The following is a 22,135-nucleotide window of genomic DNA, read 5'->3' as shown; positions in this document are numbered from 1 at the left end:
AGGCGTGTACCAAGAGGTATGACTCAACCAATATGAATGCTCCCTTGTCCAAATGCACCACACCTTTGAATTTTACTCTAAAATATCTGCTGGGACACAAATGAGGGGATTGCAAGATAGAGAAACCATGCTGAAATAAACTGAAACTGCAGAGGGCTCTTGGGTGTAAGTAGTTTGTATGAAGGCTGCCGAAGCATCGATGACTAGACTGCTAGAGAAGTGCATGCGAGATCCCGTGTCCAGGTGTTGCCCTTAACTGCGCCCAAGGAACGGTGCGAGATGACTTAAAAATTAATACCTGCGGTTTTTCGTTAAAATATTCATCTGTCATTTCAAGTATGGGTGACAATTGAAAACGAAAGTCCCAGATTTTTTACTTTATTTCCCATAGTTAGGGAGGCCACTTGGATATAATTCAAATCCTATGAGGAATCTAGCTTGTGCTTGGCATACTCCATGCCATCCAGCATTAGCTAAGATTTGGAGGTATTCAATGTGAGATTATTACCTTGCTTGTTTAATAAACTGCTGTCTGTATCTGCCCCTTCAGATATCAGCAACATGAATAGGGTGTCATTGCATCCCTGTGGAAATCACCGAGCTTCCACATTCAAGCATGGTGTAGAGCAGCCGAATACATTTTGAAGATGATCAGTGTCAAATGGTGAAGGGTGCCCACAGAATGCCAGGCCGATTTGAACCATGCAGTGGATGATTGGTAGACTCCCGCCACCATGGCTAGTCAGTCAAAAAAGACACTATGGTTTCCTGTATTAAAGAGGATGTATACGTTTAAAAGAATGAGAATGCCTCTGGTGCCCTTATCTGGAAGACTATCCAGATGTTCTCTCACATCCAGTAGATTTTATTTCTGTGCTTTTCCCAGGGTGGAAATCCAACTGCCCATCGTACAAAAGTGCATGACTCCAAAGGTGTTGCGTGAGTGGCATCTTTTCCACTTTCTCCAAGATTTTAGAAACCGGAGATGCACCTTCTATTGTATTATAGCTTGCAGGATCATCTGAGTTGAAAGAATTCTCTAGAAGTGATGTACTCCATGCTGTCCACTGGTGGTTAAAGAAGCCGTGCAGACTATAGTTTGAGACACATTAACTTTATTCGGTGATCAATCAGAGTAGCCATTTGGGTAGTAATATCAAATCCCAGACTCATCCCAGTTCAAGATTTGAGTCTCTTTGAAACCACAAAAGTCTTACAATGCAAGTGCATTCACAAGTTGCATTAGGAAAATGTTATGTCACAAGTGTCTTCAGGATAGAAGCTTATCTTACTGCAGAAGGAAAATAGTGCTCCTATATATAAGGAAATTCCTCTTTTTGTATGGTCACCGCCAAGATCTTTGACTGATGCTACTAATTTTTCGACACTCAGAGTACACTGAGGCATGCTACCCATACCTTAGTGCCCTGACCCTAAAATGTGTATGTTGAATTAGTTTATACCCACTTGGCCTAAGTTACCTTACTTGTAAGTCCCTAGTGTATGAAACCCAGGGCATGTAAGTTAGAGGGTCACTCCAGGGATTGCAGAACTGGTTGTGCCACCCTGTGAATGACACAGGTAAACATGTCTCCCAGTATGCCGCTGCAGACTGGAAGAGCAGTTTAAAACTGCTAGCCTGACTGCGATATAAAGCAATGGCAAAGCTACACCTCCTTCTGCAAGATGTGTAAGTCACCCATATGCTAGGCCTAATGAGCCCTAAGGCAGGGTGCCGCATATTGCAAGAGCAGACCAGGTGTTTTACGTGTTCTGACAATAAAAATGTGAACATTTTGTTTAAACTGTGGAAAGACTTGGTCTCCACTTGGAGAATGCAAGGTTACGAGCACAGCTGTGCTAACTCCTGAGCGGTGTGACCAAAGTTGATACTCCAAGGTATCAAACAACTCGTTACATTAAGCCGACTTGAAACTCAAATTTAAATGAATGTAACTTATTGTAGTGTGCAACTTTCACTAAGGAGGACCTTTGTTGCCCTTCGTCTTCTGTGCCCTTAATGGTTACACATGGGTTTTGTCCCTAGGACAGCTTTCTGCCCTCCTAGGGAGACGTGTAAATGACTTCCAGAAAAGAACACCATAGCAGCCTGCGCAGGGGAGCTATGTTAACCTCTCCCTGGCAAGAAGCCACACTGATTTTGGCCCACAAGGCGAGTTTCAAAGGTAGTATTGTATTGTAGTATTGTGTCATGTTCTGTGCACAGCACCTCTTTTCTAAATCTTAAAGGGCATTTCTTGTGCTAATCGTGCAGTGGACAGAGTCACAGGCCATTCCCTCTAAGTTCTGGAGTATGGGCACTGACGACAGAACAAAGCACAATACCAACTGGGCATGGCCAAAGGCATTGGCCAGCAGGTACTGCAAGGATATGTGCACCAACTTGTCGCCATTCCCAGTGCCCGATATGACTGGCCAATGTACCTACCGGCTGGATACAGTCTGTGGCCCTGCTAATTGTGCACTGGATGGAAGCCATTTCCTTTGACCACACTTGTGCTTAATACTCACTGCGGAGACAATCTAGGCAAAAGCCAGAGGGACTCAATTGATTACATCTTTTTAGCCAGTGAATGTGACTCAAAGCGCAGATACAAATGCTGATTTATGCATTGGTTCACAAATCTAACTGGCATGATATCTATACATTTTCTCAAATGTATTCTGAGAGTACCCTGCGATTGCACCACTATGCGTCATGCAGGATATGTTCAATATCCTTGTCTTTATGTTAAACGCTGTGTGGGATTCGGGAAAGTCTGGTTCTGTTAAGAATTTGTTGATATGGTTTTGCTATGTACTGATAGTAAGTGTTTTTATTGTATATGTGAAATACATAAATAAAGATTAACACAAAAATATTCTGAGTGGATTTTCACTAAATAATCCAGATGTTTAAATTGACCAGGTCCTACCTTTTCACTCCCAGTTTGAAATCTTGAATGGATGTGCAACTTTGTATGCCCCTAACAAATTCTCCTCCCCCACCCAATAAGCACACATCCTTTTCGTGGTCAAACTTATGTGCATGTATATTTTTTCGAGAACATTTAGGGCCATATGTAGGTAAATTACATTTACCGATTCTTAAATACCGAATTTTACCGATTCGGTATTTATGAATCGGTAAATGTAATGTAGGTAAATAATTACCGATTCGGTATATGTCGGTATTTTAGAATCGGTATTTACCGATTCGGTAATGGCAACTGGCTTCCCATTCATTCCTATGGGTCTGGAGGCCCATAGGAATGAATGGGAAGCCAGTTGCCATTACCGAATCGGTAAATACCGAATCGGTAATGGGGGAGGCATCATCATGGGTGTCACGGTGTCACATTGACACCCTGTTGCACCCCTGATTCGTCCATGTGTGCACATGTGGCGCACATACATGCCCTAAGGGCATGTATGTCTGCCACATTGCACACTTCAAATTGCAAAAAAATGCTTTTTTACAGGTATTCGTCATTTACCATCAACTTTTAGTTGGTGGTAAATAACGAATCCCCACACCAACGACACACTCCCCCTACATATCATTTCAGGATTCGGTATTTACCGAATCGGTAAAATTACCGAATCGGTAATTTTACCGATTCGGTAAATTACCGAATCCTGAAATATGCCCCCTACATAACAAAAGCCTAAATACCGGTCGGTAACGGGATATTTACCGAAAATCGGCCGTTACCGACCGGTATTTGGCTTCCTACATATGGCCCTTAGTGTTGATTTGCGAAAAAGTTGCAAAAATAATTAGCAATAAAAAAATTCCCATAGATGCCCATGTTCACACCAGAACATGGGCTTCTATGGGAATTCACAAGGGCATATTATCAAGCCCATTATCGCCGCTTTAGTGGCAGTTTCCTGCCCCTAAAGCGGCGATAATTTTAACGCCGTTCTTGATAATATGCCCCCTAGTTTTTAATTTTAGCGCTCTGTCAAGTAAACAGCAGCCCAGTGCTGCTGTTCAAAGTGGGACCGCATATTAACGTCAGTAGAGCTAAAAGTGACCCCCGGGCCATACTTTGAGATTCTAGGGGGCATATTAACAACGGCCAGCGATAATCATTGCTGGCTGTGCTTAGAGATAATTTTATTATCGCAGGCTATCTCTGGCATTTATTGGCCTGGTAGCGCGTTCTTAACAACGCGTTACTCCAGGGCCATAAAAATTCCAGAGATTGCGAGGTTATCGCCGTTTTGTTCTCTGCAAAAGGGTGATTACCTTGCTGATATGACCCACAGGGTCGTATCAGCATAATCCACCCCCTATGTTAGGGATGGCTAAGTCCGGATTTTAGCAGACGTTAGATTTTGGCGAAAACAGCAGTTTTCGCTAAAATCTAATGTGTGTTAAAATCATGTGGGCTGCCTTGTAAATATCGCGATGTAAACATCAGCGATATTTACAAGGTAGTCCATCTGGGGCACACCCAGTGATGCCCACTTTGCATCTCATTAGAGAAGCAAAGGGAGGCGTTGGGAAAAAGGGTGCTAACATGCGATTATGCATGTTAGCACCCTCTTGTAAATAGGGCGCTGGTTTTATCTCCGTTTTTTTGGCTTTGTGAGCCACGAAAGCGGAGTTAAAGCCCTTGTAAATATGCCCCCAAGTTCTATAACACGCATTCTCAAAAAATGCATAACTGAGTCCACCTGTAGTATAGACTGCTTTTCTTTATTTCCTGGCCATTGATTCGCTGAGAAGAGCCAAACCTATTTGTGTGGCAGCCATCTTGTTCTAAAATGGTGTGTAGGGATGACCATTGAATCTCACTAGATGACCTGTACGCATATGCCAGACATCATATAGTGTATTCTTCTAGCAGTCGGGTAAAGTGCTTAGTGCAGGCTGTGGTCACCCGGGCCCCAAGTGTATGTATGTCTGTACTGGAGTCTCGGTGTGCTCGGGAGTTAACAGGCTGTTCGCGCCTGTACACGCCTGTCTGAAGTCAAGGTCTGCGTGTGCCCCCGTCTCTGTGAAGTCAAGGTGTGCCGGTGTCCCTGTCTCTATGTGAAGTCAAGGTCTGCGTGTGCCCCTGTCTCTATGTGAAGTGGAGGTCTGTGTGTGTCCCAGTCTGTCTGAAGTGCAGGTCTGCGTGTGCCCCTGTCTCTATGTGAAGTGGAGGTCTGTGTGTGTCCCGGTCTGTCTGAAGTGCAGGTCTGCGTGTGTCCCTGTCTCTATGTGAAGTGGAGGTCTGCGTGTGCCCTGTCTCTATGTGAAGTGGAGGTCTGCCTGTGCCCTGTCTCTATGTGAAGTGGAAGTCTGCGTGTGTGCCTGTCTCTATGTGAAGTGGAGGTCTGCGCGTGTCCCTGTCTGTCTGAAGGGGAGGTCTGCGTGTGTCCCTGACTGTCTGAAGTGGAGGTCTGCGTGTGTCCCTGTCTCTATGTGAAGTGGCAGTCTGCGCGTGTCCCTGTCTCTATGTGCACCTTTCCTGATTGATCTCGCGGTTCTCTGCGTAAGTTGGACTGGTAACCTAGTCATTGTTAAAGTGTGATTAACTTGGAATTGTAGGGGTTCGCCTCCAGGTGTCTTGACAAATTCAGTCTGTGGGCAAGTATTCACGACCGGGCACAATTGAAATATGTGAAGCCGAGGCCCAAGGCACCATGGTTTCTCACAGTGGGCCATAAGATGTGAAGACTACATGCATATTCAATCCTTGGCCTCTCTGCAGAGCGATGCTCGTATATGTGCTAGTGTTAATTGTGTGACGGAGGTACGCAGCTGTCTGGGAGCAGCATAGGAAACAACAATGCAGTGGGGGAGTTGTATGCGTGGGGGCAGGGCTTTAAGTGGGCCGGGTCTCACCGGTGCTGAGCACTGGCGGTAACTTTATCCTATTAGCATTACAAATACATTATATTTATTTTGTTTAACAAAACTCACATTGACACAAGCCATTAGCATTTACAAAGCCAATAGCTCGCACTCATATAAATGCAATTAATAACTTTTCCATTTACAAATTGTAACACTATTTGCATTTTACATTTCAATCATTTTAATAAATTTTTACAAAACATAAACAATATAAAAAAACAATGTCATTTACAAGGTCTTTACTCAAAACAATGTCACTGTGAGACCTATTGCATTGTGAATGCTTGTTTATATTACTCATGCGTGAGCAAACATGGCAGTCACGTGATAATGCCTGGGGACTTTAAAAATACTTTGTATGTGCCCCAGATAATGGTCATATATTTCTGACCACATTTGGATCTGGTGCACTTAACAATGCATGGAAATCAAAAGAACTGTGAGGGTGAATGATAACCCTGGAGCCCTAAAATAAATTAAGAGGTATGTCTACTCTTATATCCAGCACAGTTTGGCTTTGACTGTCGGTTATAAGGACCTAGGTTAAAGGTTTACCTGAGAGATCTCACAGGCACGGTGGATTTAACTTCCCTCGAACTGAAATAACAAGACTGAGCGATAGTGCTCTCTGTTAGAACCTAAACTGTTTGAAATCCCTGTTTTCCCATCTACTATTGTATTTCGGTGTCGGCTGTACATGTTTAGATTCCTATAAGGCAGTCCGAGCAGTGTGGGGCGGGTGATACATGTGTTCGATGAGAAAATTCACTAGAGTTACGAATGCAAAGTACACCTATATATTGCAGGACCGCCTTTGTTTGCCTGGTTTCCCTTCTGATTCATGGGTGACTGGCCCATGTTACAGTGCAGAGGAGTGCACGTATTGCTAACTTGAACCCATAGGTCAAACTTTATGTATGGGCCTGTTTTCCCGAAAAAAATCTTAATCCCTGCATGCATAAAGTTAAGCCTATGGATAGGTTTAGGGAAATTGTGAAATATCACAGAATGTTTTTATTTTTAATTCTTCACGTGGAAAACATTTTCTGTTTGACCGACCATACCTGCGTGAGAATCCTGCCTTTTGAGAATCAGGATCGGCTTCTATGTGTAGCATCTTCAACTGCTTATGTGCATAAAGCTCTTTTATGTTGAAAATGTTTTGTAAATTGGGCCCAACTTGTGTGTTTTGTGGACAACCCAAAGACTAAACATGCATAAAATTTGGTAAATGTGAGATTTGTTGTACAATTTCTTCCTGTATTCTTTTATTTAACTGCAAGTATGTATACTGCACATGGCAGCCCCCATTACCCTTCTCTTTGAAGATTGTACAAATGGGTGCACTTTAACACTCTTACTGCACCACTCATGGTGCACCAGACATACCTGACCCATTCGGCTGTGTTAGTTTCTCAGATGAGCTTGGGGAGTAGGTTTGCACACTTTTAGGAATACTCCAAAAGTTACTACTTATCGCTTCTCTCTTAAGTTGCATAGCATTCTCGTGGCCACTGCTTAGAAACTTTCCTGTGTATGCCAATATGAAAATTATGCAATATGTGCATGTGCTGTACGCTTACATCTTGTAAACTATTTCAGCGCAAATCTTGCCCAGGCGTGCGCTTCACTAGCCTGTTTGCTTTTGTAAATTGTGTGTAATGTATAAAAAGAGACCTTCCTGGGAGGCATTTCAGAAGTCTGCTTGGTGAATCTCAAAAAGAGTAAAGAGAGATTGCATTGTGAAACACCAAACTAATGGCGAAAGTTCTGCTACATAAATACTTTTAACATAGCATAACATAAAGAAATTTACCACTGTTCCCAGGAGCACAGATTATGAGACAGTGGAGCAAGCCATGAGTGGATATTGATAAGATCTGATAAAAGACTTTAAGCCACACATTCCTTACCTTAGAATATTCCCCAGGCATTAGACTGGATCCAGAAACTTTTCAAGCAGTACCTCTGTATCGCGGTAAGTGCTGTTGTTCAGCTGTGTGTCTGCCGCGCCAGGAGTTGTGTGTGCTGTTTCTATATAGATGCCACCCCTACTCGCTGAGAGCAACCTCCAGTCATTTTTTGACTGACCTTTTTTCAAAATGTTGCCAAGGCTTTTTTCGAGACCCTTGTCTCTGTGCTAGAGATGTCCCCTAAGAAACCTGTGGGGTTTAGGTCCTGTGACTCCTGTCATTGACAGATGTCTGTGGCAGACCCTCATCTGGTGGGTTTTTGGTGCTTGGGGCCGGGCCACGACTCCAAGACAATTGAGGACTACCGCATTATGAGTGCGAAAACGCTGAGCGAGCACTCCCTTCAGTTCATTGTTATCCGACGCCCGTCACCTTCAAGACACTCCAGGTCCTGATCCTGGTCACGCTGAAGGTCTTGGGCCAGTTCCTGGAGTAGATCCAGGTGCTAGTCATCACACTCAAAGTCGTCGTGGGCTAAGTCTCCAAAAAAGCTAGGTCGTCTAAGCGTTCTTCAACTCCTCTGCACCGGTCCAAGTAATCAGACAAGGCATGGGAACAACTTCACCCTAGGCCCGCTCCCACGTGAAGCCTGCCTGTGGGTCTGCTTTGAGTGTCCTGAAGCTGGAGAGACACACGCCCAAGTCTGTCAATTTTTTAGGCCATGCCTTTCAGTTTTGGGCGGGCTGACCTCTCTCGAGCGTTTCGGGCCCCAAGGGGTTCGAAGGGTGCATGTACTGGATTTTCACCAGCGGGTCTGCCCTCGGTGCCAGTTTGGCCCCTTGGATACGGTGTGAGGTCCGGAGCAGCTTTGCCTGCGAGATCGCAAGCTTCCCCATAGCTCGTTCCAGTGATGTAATTTCCGGCGCCGCAGTGGGGAATTGGACGGCTATGCAGAAACTGACCATCTCATGATGGATTGTGCCTAAAATCTGCTACTCATTGACCAAGAAGCAACCCCCTAAGGGCTTGCAAGCTCATTCCATCAGAGCCTGGGCTGCAACCACTGCGTTAGATCGCAGAGTCCCTGTCCTGGATTTCTGTCAGGCTGCAATGTGGGCGTCTTTGCACATGTGTATTATGCACTACTGCCTGAACAGTCAAATCAGTCATGACGGAAATTTGGCCTTCTCAGTACTACATTACTTTTTGGTTTAATGGTGTAATTTGTATGCAGACCCACGTCCGGGGAGGTTTTGCTTGTATATCTATTCAAAGGGAAGGAATCTTGGATTAGAAGTCTATATCAGATCAACAAGTAACTTACCTTCAGTAAAGCTTTATCTGGTAGAGACTTTCTAGCCGCAGATTCCTTACCGACCCCCCGGCCTACAGAACAATTTTTCCTTATAGGGTACTCCTTATGAGGTCCTTAGTGTCTGCAAACTGGTACATCAGCAAACTTTATGGCTCTACGCTTCTGATATGGAAAGGTAACGAAAGGTAATTAATGCCTGCGTGCTGGGTGGTACCTATATAGGCACCGCGCACGTCACTTCTAGTGCAGACCAGGCCAACAATCCAGATGCAGAGCCAAACGAAACCACTGACCGGTGCTCCAAAAGTCTCCGGATCCAGTCTGATGCCTGGGGAATATTCTAAGATGAGTAATCTGCAGCTAGATAGTCTCTACCAGATAAGTTACGAAAGGTAAGTAACTTGTTCAGTTTGAATAAACAAAAGGGAGGTGGCACAGAAATTATGGATTTTGTTAAAACGTACAAAAATAGAGGCTTTTTATTAAAAAAAGTACTCACTAACTGTAGTGCTGACACAACTCTGGCTTAAATCATTAGCATAGGAGATTTTATTAATTAAGTCTCATTAAGACTAGTGAGGCAAAAGACGACCACTGGCAATACCGTCAATTTCATTTTACCCCCGCCAGTTATCACCTCATGTACATTCCCTCAGTCATGGAATGTTTGTGGAAGAAGACAGCGAAGACATCCCCTCGCTCAGAGGCCTATGTTTCATTGGTGCAGAATGTACAGTGGCACCGGGGTCCAGAAGCCTGAGGAGCCACTGAGCCCTGGTTATTGCTGTATTTTTAACTCAAACAGCATCCTGGGCCCCTTTTCCTTCTTTGCCGCACTAGGTACAATACTGCCTTCACTAACACGTCTGCCCTCCTCTGTGTGTCACACCAGAGTACCTGAAATGCTGCCTCAATATTAGCTGCTGCAGATCCCCATCAGGTCCTATGCTTGCACCCCACTGGAGCAAAAACTCCAACCCCGCCCGTCCTCACCAGAGCAGCACTCAAATTAACAGCAACAGTATGTTTTTTGTCGCACATCCCAGTTTTTGCCTATGCCTGCGTAGCTTAAAAAGGCATGCATTTGCCAGTTCCAGATTAAATGTCACATTCGTTCATTTGCCAAGGTTCTGTCTGAGGTACGGTGGTGTGCAGGATATCATGAATCTCGATTCGCCAAAACGTTAGCACATGGGGAAGTGACCTTACACACTCTTTTTAATTTCAGTGACATCACAGGAAGTGACATCATATGACGTTTGACCTTGAATCACAATAAATGATGCCACAAAACCTTTATCCTGATGAAACTGAAGAAATCATAATAATTTGCGTCACTGAAGCTTAGTTTATACCTCAAAGAGAAAAACGTATAGCTAAACCACAGGGAGATGTACAAAAAGAGTTTTTTTTTTTAAAACGTAGTGGTCAGACCTACTAATACTAATTCATAATAACTAGAACTGCACATGAACCGTGTTGTTGGCTTGATTTACCCCTTTTTATATTTAATAAGTTTTGACACCATCACGTGTATAAAGACGTATCACTTTTTTAAAGCACCGATTTGGCGATTCTACTGAAAACCATATTTTTTCACATATTCACAAAAATGGACTGTATAAACAATTTTAAACATAGTGTATTTGTTTACATTTATTTTTTATTATAAAGAGTGAGCATTCCACATTCGAGTCCATTTGTTTTAACAAGTGTAATCTCCAAGTAGGATCTGCAGAAAGTAAACCGTGTTTATGGGAAAACTGGTTATCTTTTGGGCTTGGTACTGCTTACCACCTCTGAGGCCAGGGGTCGCAAACCCAGTGCTAGGAGTCTCAAGGGACAAGCCTGGGGTCACAGCTGTGACCTCTGAATGGCGTCCCTGTAGGATGTATAGGGTTTTAGGACTGAAGAGAGTGTCGGTGGTGAGCTACAGCGATGTGGGAAAGTTATACCAGCTGTTTTAGAGGTGGAGACTCCTTTCTTTGGAAGCACCTTTCTGCTGCCTGCACAGCAGCTGCCTGTGTCTGAGGAAGCTTGAAGTGCTATTTTCAACACCATACCTGGTCTGCATGCACAAGAATTAACTGTTCCTCCGGATGTAGTACCTCTTCAGTGTGTAAGTCATGTTCACTGGTGCCCCCACCTGTTGAGTTCATGCTCCCTAAGCGAGGCGGCCTGCACTGCCCGTAACCATTTATTTGTACCTTACAGAAAACACTTGCTTCAACGGCGTTTAACTCCATGCAGGCAGACAGCATTGTGAACGACTGCTTGGGGTCTGTTTTGGAAACTAGGCTGTGGTTGCTTTTGTAGTTTAAGTTCTTCGACTAGGAGAATCTCCTCCAGACCGTCTTTCTGTCAAAGGACAGGGACTGCGGTCAGAACTGCTATTTCAGGAAAACTCAAGAAAATACATTTCTTGCTTGAACCCTAAAAAGAGATCAGAACAGCCTCTAGATCACTTCCTCCTTCCCTCAAATAGCCAATGGTCAATGAGATAAGGAAGGAGAGTCTTGGGTGTGACATTAAAGAGTGTACACTGACCTGCCATGTCCCAACAATTGTCCATTTTTCCCACTTTGACGTTTTCTTCCTCTGGAGATACAATTACAAACCAGTTCGCTGGAAGCAGGGCTGCTGGGAAGTTATTGTGCCTGTGCGAAGGCCAAGCAAATGACACGCATTTATGATCTACTGATTAGTATTTTGATGAATCCCAGGCACATGATGACTATCGTTGTCAAATTATGTCCATCCCTGGCTTTTGGTGGACATTGTTAGCAACCAGTAGCCAATCCATGTATACAGTTGCCACCACCATCTTCTACTGGGCACCCTAAGCATACCGTGGTCATCAGTGACGTCTGATAGACATCTAGGTGTCTCTGGCATATTGTGCCCATCCCAACTTTCTAATATGGTTGCCATGCCATATGGCAACCATCACTGGACTGGGTTCTGGAGGTCATCTTTAGCATCTGTTGACCACTCCTGTCAGCGGTTCGCCACCCCTGGCTTCAGTTGAGCATCTCTACCATGGGATGATCATCAAGGACATGCGGAGTCCATCTGTGGAATCTGGTCCCCACCCCTGGCATCCACTGTCCACATTTGGCATACTATGGCACACCTCTGTGTTCTAACTGACCTTGAGACTTACACTAAAATACGGTTTTTGTGTGGTTCTATCTTTCCTTCATATTGACTTTTTTTATAGACTACAGTACATGCATGTAGAAATAGTTCAGTTGGCTTGATTGTGAACCATGTGCCCCTCTCAGGAAAGAGACCCAAGCCCACCATGTATTAAATGAGAGATGATTGAAGGATTTCCATTCAGCCAAAATGACCTTTGCAGCTGCCGTGAGGAGGAGATCCAGTAGAGCCACGTCTGTGTGACGAAGGTTGAGCTTAGTCTTCAAAGCCCAAGGGCCAAGAATCACAGTGGGAAAATCCAACAGTATCGGGGTGTTAAAAATAGCTGATAAATTAGTCTGAATTTGTACCCAATATTGAGTAAGGAGAGGGCACTGGAAAAACGTGTTGTTGAGAACCAATCCCCACATTGCAATTCCATCAAGTATTATTTTCTCGTAGGTTCAGTTTATGCAAGCTATCTGGGGTCCAATGTAGGAGGTTCATAGGTTCAATCCAACCAGCCGAAGCACTTCCAGTTTTCCACTGCTGTCTGGCACTCTCTAGATAGGTTCAATAGTCTGTACACTTTTCTCCAGCACATTCGGGACCTTAGACAAAGCATCACCTATGGACTGGATTCTCCCTCTACCCTTTCCTCTTTCTCTCCTTTGTTTTGCCCAATCCCCACTCCCCCAATGATATTAGTTGGACCTGGCATATTGTTTTGTATTGCAGATGTACCCAATACATAAGATATACTGTTTCTTGGCCTGTTATCTTAGGGAAACTTAACTTCCCAAAGGCTGATTATTCACTGAGGGCAATAAATATATTCTCGATGTAGATGGATCTATATTGTATACCCTAAGACTGTTTGCTAACTCTCATGATGATCACTGCATATCTTCCTTCTATGACTTGTGTATTGTGATATTTTTTCTTTCTATTCCTTGCAAGGGCAATGTAATATTTAAATAACTTTTTTTTGCTTTTAAATGTCAATAAAATATTTGGAGCTAAAATACACATACTTAGTTCATACACATACACTATCCTGTAAAGAGATCTGATTAACCCTTTTGATTTCATTGTTTCAGTGACATTAGAACAGTTTGCCTTGGCTGTGGAGAATTGCCCTGTGCCAGAGGATCAGGCTTTATTAATGGAGGTATGTCAGAAAATATGTATTTAATTGCTGCTGAGATCATTGTTTTAATTGCTCACGGGACAACTGTATACTGTGGGCAAGAGTATTTTTTAACATATTTTTCGCCTGCCAACACAGGATTATATTTGTCTGCAGTGTGTGGGAGGAATCCTGTCCCTTGAGCAGTTTACAGTGTGTGTGAGAGTGACAGGAAAGTGGGTGTTGAGTTCTGCTTTGAAATATATTTGACTCGCACCTGTTAGATTCTTTTAATTCCTTGTTTCGGTGACTGATTTTTTAAGCTGGTCTGTGTGGGTTGAGATATTTTTTTTATGTCCTTAACGTTTTTTTAATTAAGATCAGGTTTCCTGACCTCAAAGTTCTTTGCTCACAGTTTCCTAATTCTGAAAGAATTCTGGTGTATTACAGATTGACAAGTTTATGTAGCATATTTATTTTCTTCTACAATTAAAGTGTATTTGCTGAGTTAGAAAAATGAATGCCCATTTTTCTTAGGCTAATGAAAAACAGATTCTGTAAGAGACTAAAAGTGAAATACTGTTTACTTCACTGTGTAGATTTTGTATAGTGACTGATACAGTCTAATGATGCATCGTCTGATATTAAACATATATAAGTAATGCAATGCACCGTTCTATGACACTTAATATTAAGTGACTGCAGGGCTGAAGGCTGGTGAAAAGAAGAGATATTGTGCTTACTGAAAGTATACATAAACAACTCCACCTATGAGATGGAGGAGTCAAAAATGAGCTTGTCACGTGAACCTCGTAAATGTTTCACACGCACTATACCCACAGCCATGAGTAATTAGTATTATTTTGCAATGTCTGTTTATTAATTCATCAAGCAGCTTGATCTCAATTGCTGTCAGTTGCATCTCTGAATCGATTAAGGGGATTATTAAAAGCTTGACATATCCGAGACACCTGCCAATTATTTGTGGATGTCCTGTCCGCCCAATTTTTTGTGTATACCTAGCTATATACTCTCAATAGACCCAAAGATGTTAGCCAACTACTAGCCTATCTCCCTACTACTCAATCTGGCAAAAGTAATGAAAAATATAATAAACAAACACCTAGCCAGCCACTCCAACAACGAACTCCATGACACTACTTGATTTGGATTCAGGATCAACCACAGTACAGACACAACCCTCATTGCTACCACGGATGACATCTGATGATCATGAACACAGGTGACACTGCGTCCCTTTTCCTACTGGACCTTTATACGGGCTTCAACACTTTCTCCCATCCCATCCTTATCCAAGGACTGCATTAAATCAGTATCCAAGGGACCCGCACTTTACTTCATTTGCTCCTTCCTGACATGCTATGCCCTGTCAGTCTGCCTGGCCCCCTTCATTTTGGGTGCTGTTAACCTCATCTGCAGAGTTCCACAAGGATCCTCAGTCAGTCGAACGGTGTCCAACACCAACATGAAGCCACTTTCCAGCATCATCTGTGCCCACAGAATCAACATCATATCCTACACAAACGATACCCAATTCATGCACTCCCTATCCAACAAGACCTGGACCAATTTCCATGCCTGAATGACTGAAGTCGCCAGATGGATGAAAACCATCTAACTCAAGCTCAACACAGACAAGACTGAAATAGTAATCTTCAACAAAGACACCTCGCTTTGGGATTCCAAATGGCGGCCTGCTGACCTCGGATTCATACCCCTCTCGGAAACCCACACAAAGAACCTCATCTGGTAATAGCAACTAATTCACCATGAAAGGCCAAGTGACCAATGTCTTTGTCTCCTGTTTCCACACGCTCAAGAGGGTCTTTAAATGGCTCCCCACCAACGCTCACAAAACAGTCACCCTAACCCTCACGGCATCACACTTTATATCGGAATCAACGCTCAGCTGATCTGAAGACTCCCGTCCATGCAAAACTCAGCGGCCAGGTTCACCCCTCCCCACACTGAAATCACTGTACACGTCAAAGAGCTCCACTGGCACCCAATTGACAAATTAGCAGTTTTCAGACTCCTCATGCACACATTAAAAGTCTTACACAATATAGGATGCACATACCCCTACAACTGCATAAACCTCCATAAACCTACCTGACACTTCTGCTCAACCGACTCCTACTCGCACACACAGCCCGCTTATGTAGAACCAGATCCGGGGTTCATGCCTTTTCCAACCTCACTCTTAAAACCTGGAATGACCTTTTCCTGTATACCAGAGCCTCCTCAGTACTTGAATTCCCCAAGAAATTGAAGACCTAGCTCTTCACCTAGACCTGGTGTGAGCGCAGCCCATGCAGCTCCTGCTTTCAGAGCCAGGATACTCTCCCGGGTGAGTCATGCACTATACAAATACACATAACATAACAAGAAGCCAGAATGGGAACTAGCGTTGAGATAAAAAGAATAGTAGGCAGTGTCAAGTGGTGAATGATTCAGAGAAGGGTTGTTCAGAGATGCTAGGGATGGCAGCGCGAGTGAGTGATGTACAATAATCAGATTTAGGTTGGTAATTTTGTGCTTCGACATGTGGATAAGGAGACTGGTATTATTCAGGGAGAATTAAGCTTAGTATACAAAGTTATATGAAGAGGAAGGGTTGGTTATATAAGGGGAGTGAGGATGAGAGTGAGATCAAGACTTTTGCACCAGATTAAGTTAGCAAATAGTAGGTGATGTTGAGGTCATGGGAGTGCACTGCTTGATAGCTCTGGGCCCTTTGTGTTGAGCTGAATTTAGCAAGGACGGATAGTGGTTTGGTGAGGAGAATGTCCATTAAAGTATATTTATTCCGAAAAGGTGAATTGTGGGCCAGCAGGCAGTATAGAGGGATAATGAGGATGCTTAGGAGATAGGTGGTCATATGAAGAAGTGGGCCTGTAGGTGGTGTAAATGGTCTTGTTGATAATGATTGATGTTGCCTTCTTTATCACTAAGCTGGTGGAGTAGATAAAAGGTATGTCATTAGGTTTGGTCTTGGTCTTTAATTTGTTGTCTCATTGTTCTAGATCCAAGTTTCAGTAATGGTGATAAAAGGTTGGAGATTGGGATTTGGTAGTCTGTGATGAAGGAGTCCTTGCTGTACATGGATAAACCTTGTGTTTCAGAAGAAAAATATAATATCGGTAGAAAAGACAGTTAGTTCAGAACATTGCAGATTTGTTATACGGTTAACCTAGGCTGTATGGACAGCTTGGAGAATGTGGAATGGTTGTGGGTCAAAAGGGGAGATAATTGAAAAACGGTAGTGAAGAGACGTAAGTGTAGATTGGGGAGTAGCAAATGAGAGTTGGGAAAACTGTGAGCCTGAAAATAGTGGGAGACAAGTAAAATGGTGGAAGTAAGACGATGTTGCAGGTTTATGACGAGAATCATAACAGGGTGGTACAGAGTTTACTGGAGACATTTTTATTAAGGTAAGTCATTGGTTCAACTTTACATCACGTCGCATAGTTCCAAGTCTGTTGTGGTAAAGATGCTATCACAGTACCACGAGAACAAAACAAACAAACAGAAAATGAGCAGCCATTGTTCAGTCTGTTTTGTTTGCATGAAATGCATCATCTCTTCCAAGATAGACGTAACGGCGTGCTTTTTGCTAAAATTGAGCACTAAATTTAGGTTTGCAAACTAAACAAATTTCGCATTCCCCTAATCTTGACCATGTCACCTTACCTCGATTCATTTCTCCTTAATCCATGGTAAACATCACATATTCCTTGGCCTATATTGGCATATGAACCACCCTTTTCCACCTTACCTCTTTTCCCTGTTAATCAGGGATTGTCTTTTCACCCAATCCTAATTCCCATCATCACCTCAAACAAAATCTGCCCCATAGTGGCATTATTGATAGTCCTAGGAGCCCCTACCGTCTGTTACAGCATTATACAAATTCACCCTGTGACTATACACCATTTGTATGGTGTCTAGAGGACACCAATGGCCACTCCAAATACTCAGTGCAGCAAAGTTCTCACAAGGTTGTGCACTGATACTCAGTCCCATGTACCTGTAGAAAATACTGCATATTATATTATAAACTCAAAAACCTTATCATATATTCTGGTGAGCCTTCTTGACAGAATAACCTTTTCAGAAGTTAAATAATTACATCCACTGTAACTCTATCCACATACTCATTTTCCATCCCTTTTGAACTATAATCCACAATTACATCATAAAACAACTGCAACTTTCTAGAACTTCATTCAGATCAAAGATGTTGAATGACAGTTTCTCTCAAGTTTTTCCTGGAACTTCATCTGATTTTAACAGTGAGACTCTGGTTGTAACACTTTGGTATGGTTTGCCCACGCCATACTGTGTTTGGCCATCTCCTTATTCTATGCTTGTCACCAGTAAAGATCACTCACCTTATGCTTACTAAAATAATAATTTAGATGTTCCAGACGTTCTTCTTTTGCCAGCTCTTTCAGTTTCATCTCATTCCCATTGGAACCGCTCCCTCACATTAGACTTATTGGTTCCAGATTAACACACCAAAAGTGATCAGAGAAATGCTTGGAAATAGTCTAACCACTGTCAATCGCTCAGGGTAGCATTCCAACCCCAAGCGATTGACAGGGGTTAGACTGTTTATAAGCATTATAGTTCCATTCTACAATACTGACTTCAGGGCGAACTCAACCACGGACAACATAGTTGCAATATCCTACTTAATTCCCCAAGCCCACTCCCTCTCTACGCATGTGTTGTTGACTATTCCACTGTGTTCGACTTGGTGGATAGGAATAATTTATGGAATAAACTACAGAACTGGGGCAATGACAGTGACAACAAGGAAAATCCCAACGCACCGTAGACTAAAGCAAGGCTGTGTCCATGTTATTCAATCTATATACCGCGGATATGTCCTTGGCCCTAAAACATGCCAACCTGATCATGCCTAAAATCGGAGAAGCTCTAACTGCTCTCATGAATACAACAAGGTAAGCAAAATGACGGCAAATGAGACAATGACAAAAGTTATAGTCTATGGGAAGTCGACCAAGATAACAAACCAAGACTGGAGCCTGGGCCACCTAAAAATCACAAGGACAAAAACAAACAACTATCTGGGTGTGTGGTTGACCGCAAATGGATGAACTATATCTCACTTGGGCCACCTAAAAGCAAAGACCAAACTGATTGTCACCAGACTCAGCAAGCGCAACACAATTTTTGAAAACCCCTCTTCAGTTCCAGTACGATGGGTACTCAGTGCTTCCCGCCTAACTGCGATCAACAATGGTCACAAAGCTTTCCTGGGGCAACTCGCTAAAATAACAGTTAAACTGCAGCTTGAAGCGTACAAGAGAATTTTTAGGATGCCCCAGTACACAAGAGGCTGTATGATCAGACTGGAACTCGGCTTGGAGGGTCAAATGTGGTCTAACATGGCCGCCTTTCTACAATATTACTATAGGATCATCATGGCCGCATAACACACTGAACTCTGCTCTCCGCCACATCTTCGATTTAAAGCAGAGCCCTTGGGCCAACTATTTAAATAAATCATTTGAAACCCTCCAAATAGACCAGTCTGAAATGAACAAATGTCTGCTCTCGCACAACGCTCTTAAAACCATCTTGAAAAGATAGACAAAATCACTGTCCATGCTAACCGATATGGCCAAGCTGAAGAGCACCACCGATCATTGAAGCAGTGGCCACATAATATGTTAATAAGCACCCCTTACTGTTTAGACCACAACCCTACCTTCAGTGTTCAATTGGAAAAAAATCATGACTGCAAGATTGATGTGCCTCCAGATCAAAGAAATTAATCCAAAATGGCACTCCCTTTCCATGATAGTCAACTGTAGGCTCTGTGGCCATAAAACAGAGTTGTTTTATTATTTATTGTGTTACGAGCCTGCAATGAGGCTATACATTTTGTGTTCACTATGACGGAGCCATGCCATCTGGCAAAATTTGGCTAATATGTCAGCCTACTCTAAGAACCCCTTAAAGAACTCAATAAGACTGGCTAGGTGCAGTCTGGAAAGACAAATCCCATTTCAGCTAAGCCATCGACTGCAAGCAATGACCTCTTTTTGTCCTGACCAAAGGTACCTAGCCTTCCTTTACCAGCACCCCTTCCTGGGGAGCCTGGTGGCACAGGCCTTCATGGCCAAAATCCACCCAAGCACTTTCCCTACCACACCACCAATAGGGATTACATGTGCACTGCATGATAGCCCTATGGCTTCGCCCCACCCCATGAGACACAGCCTTCCTTTCCCCGCACCCTGTCCCGGAGAGCCTGGCGGTCCAGGCCTATGCGGCCAAAATCCACCCAAGCTTGTTCCCTATCACACTACTAAACAAGAAATCCCAAAGTCTGGATACCTTCAGGAAGCACATCTTTTCTTCCACCAGCCTTGCATTGCAGGATGTTCAGTTATCCCTGATTGACATGCCCTTTGATGGGTCCTGCCTGTGTGGCGAGAAGGTCGACGCAGCACTCAAATGCTTTCGCCAGAGTAGTGTCATGGCTCAATCTTAGGGCCTCTTCCTTTTAACCCTACCTCAGTCCTTTCATCCCCACTGCGGCAGCGGAAGGTGCAGTTTTGGGCATCCACAGCACCAGCTTTACCTGGTACAACAGCCTGCCAAGTCCTTTTGGGGAAGGGGCTGCTGAGCCCAAAGAGGACACGGGAACCATACCCAGTGAGCTGCTTAGTATCCTACACCTGACCGCCGCAACCCCCAAGCCTCATTAGTGTGCTCTCCAACCAGCACACGAACCCTGTGGGTGGCAGGATCAGACATCAACTGTCCCAATGGCCCACCATTACATCGGACCAGTGAGCGCTCCAGATCGTGAATCAGGGGTATGGCCTACCATTCATGGACACCACTAACCCATGCCACCAACCCAAGAACAGCTGTCAGAGGACCATCTTGCTTTGCTCCACCAGGAAGTGCAGGCTCCTTTGGCCAAGGGGGCCATCAAGAGGGTGCCTGAGAGATGGCATGGTTGCTACTTTTTGGTACAGAAGATGGAAGGAGGCCTCTGCCCTATCTTAGACTTGTGCCCTCTCAATTACTTCCTGAGGAGATAGAAGTTAAAAATGCTCACGTTGGCTCAGGTTCTGTCTGCCCTGGATCCCGCGGACTGGTGGGTAGCGTTAAACTTGCAGTATGTCTATTTTCATATCCTTGCCCTGCCTACCCTCAGATGTTACCTGCGGATTACGATGGGCCATGAACTTTCCGTTCGCTGTGGTCACTTTTGGCCTCACCAGCTCCCCTGGGGTGTTCACTAACATGATGGCAGTGGTTGCAGTGCATCTGCGGAGGTCAGGGGTTCCAGTCTTCCCCTACCTCAACGACTGCATGTTGAAAGTGTGCTTGCCAGAGGCAGTCATCTCCCTCCTCCAGACTATGGCAGATCTCCTGAATTCACTGATGTTTTCCATCAACGTTCCAAAGTCACACATGACTCCCTTTCAGATGCTTTCTTTCATCTGAGCCATTCTGGACACAGTGCAGTTTCATGCCGATTCTCTGGAGCAGCGAATGCAAGATATTCAGGCTATGATACCGATGTTTCAGCCTCTATCTTGGATTCTGGTGAGACTGACTGCTGGGCCTCATGGCCTCCTGTACCCTGTTGGTAAATCATGTCTGCTGGCATGTGCTAGCTTTGCAGTGGGACCTGAAGTCCCAATGGGCGCAGCATCATGGGAAACCTCGTTGACCTGGTCCAGATATCAAGAGGAACTGTAAAAGATCTGCAATAATGGTGGCTTGCAGGCGAAGTTTTTTAATTGATATACTGAAAAGGGCTAAATTGACTCAGGCGAATTCAGCATTACTGTTTTTACAAAGGGCAGCTGACCCACTGACTCTGTGTTGTATATTGAACTTTATCAAAGTAGCACTGAGACTAAGATTAACTAAAGATCAGGTTTAAACTGCGTCCGTTTAGAAGTGATGTATCTGTTAGGTGATATGACTTTTTTATTCTGTTTTATCTTTATCAAATGTTCTTTCTGATTGATTTAATTGCTTTTTTTAAAAAATGAATGAGACTCTGTATTGTGTACATGTGCTTTTATGGTGTTTTAACATCCGAATAAAGAACTATTGATTGATTGATTGATTGACTGCAATTGGTTCAGCAGCAGACCCATCACCCTTCCCCTCCCAGATGTCAAAGTGGTGACAGATGTGTTGCTGCTGGGTTGTGCTGCCATCTCAGAGAGGTGGAGATCAGAGGACTCTGGTATCCAGCGAAGTCTCGGCTCCATACAAATTTGTTAGAGCTGAGCGCAATCTGCTTGGCTCTGGAAGTCTTCCTACCACCCATCAAGGGGAGGCTGGTTCAGGTGTCCAGGGACAACACCAACCCCAAATGGCATTTCAACAACCAGGGCAGGGTGAGGTCGTGACTTCTGTGCCAAAAGACTCTGGACCTGGTTAGAGTGGCAGAACATCTTTCCGGTTGTTAAGCACATTGCAGGTTCTTTGAATGCCAGGGCGGATGAGCTGAGGGGGCGGTGCCTGGCGGACCATGAATGGCATCTGCACCAGGAAATGGCACGCACTCTTTTTCTAGAGTGATGAAAGTTTCGGCTTGATCTGTTCGCCACCGTCAGTAATGCACAATATCATTGCTTCTACTCTTTGGAATTTCCAAGGTGGCTCTCAGTCAGAGACACATTTCTTCTTGAGTGGATTTCGGGACTTTTGCACGCCTTTCTGCCAATACCATCACTGCTGCGAGTTCTCATCAA

General features: G+C 43.9%; 1 protein-coding gene across 1 annotated transcript in view; it reads left to right on the top strand.

The window, feature by feature from the left end:
• Window positions 1–22,135, top strand: part of ACOXL (acyl-CoA oxidase like) — a 1,019,872-nt gene that overhangs the window by 861,718 nt on the left and 136,019 nt on the right. Inside the window, exon 17 of the mRNA XM_085611811.1 lies at window positions 13,321–13,391. Coding sequence (XP_085467937.1) covers window positions 13,321–13,391 — 71 coding nt within the window. The remainder of the gene's footprint in view (window positions 1–13,320; window positions 13,392–22,135) is intronic.

Source organism: Triturus cristatus, chromosome 6 (genome assembly GCF_964204655.1).
Source record: "Triturus cristatus chromosome 6, aTriCri1.1, whole genome shotgun sequence".
In the NCBI taxonomy this organism is placed as follows: Eukaryota; Metazoa; Chordata; class Amphibia; order Caudata; family Salamandridae; genus Triturus; species Triturus cristatus.
Note: the sequence above shows the minus strand (reverse complement) of the source record. Positions and strands in the feature narration are given on the sequence as shown.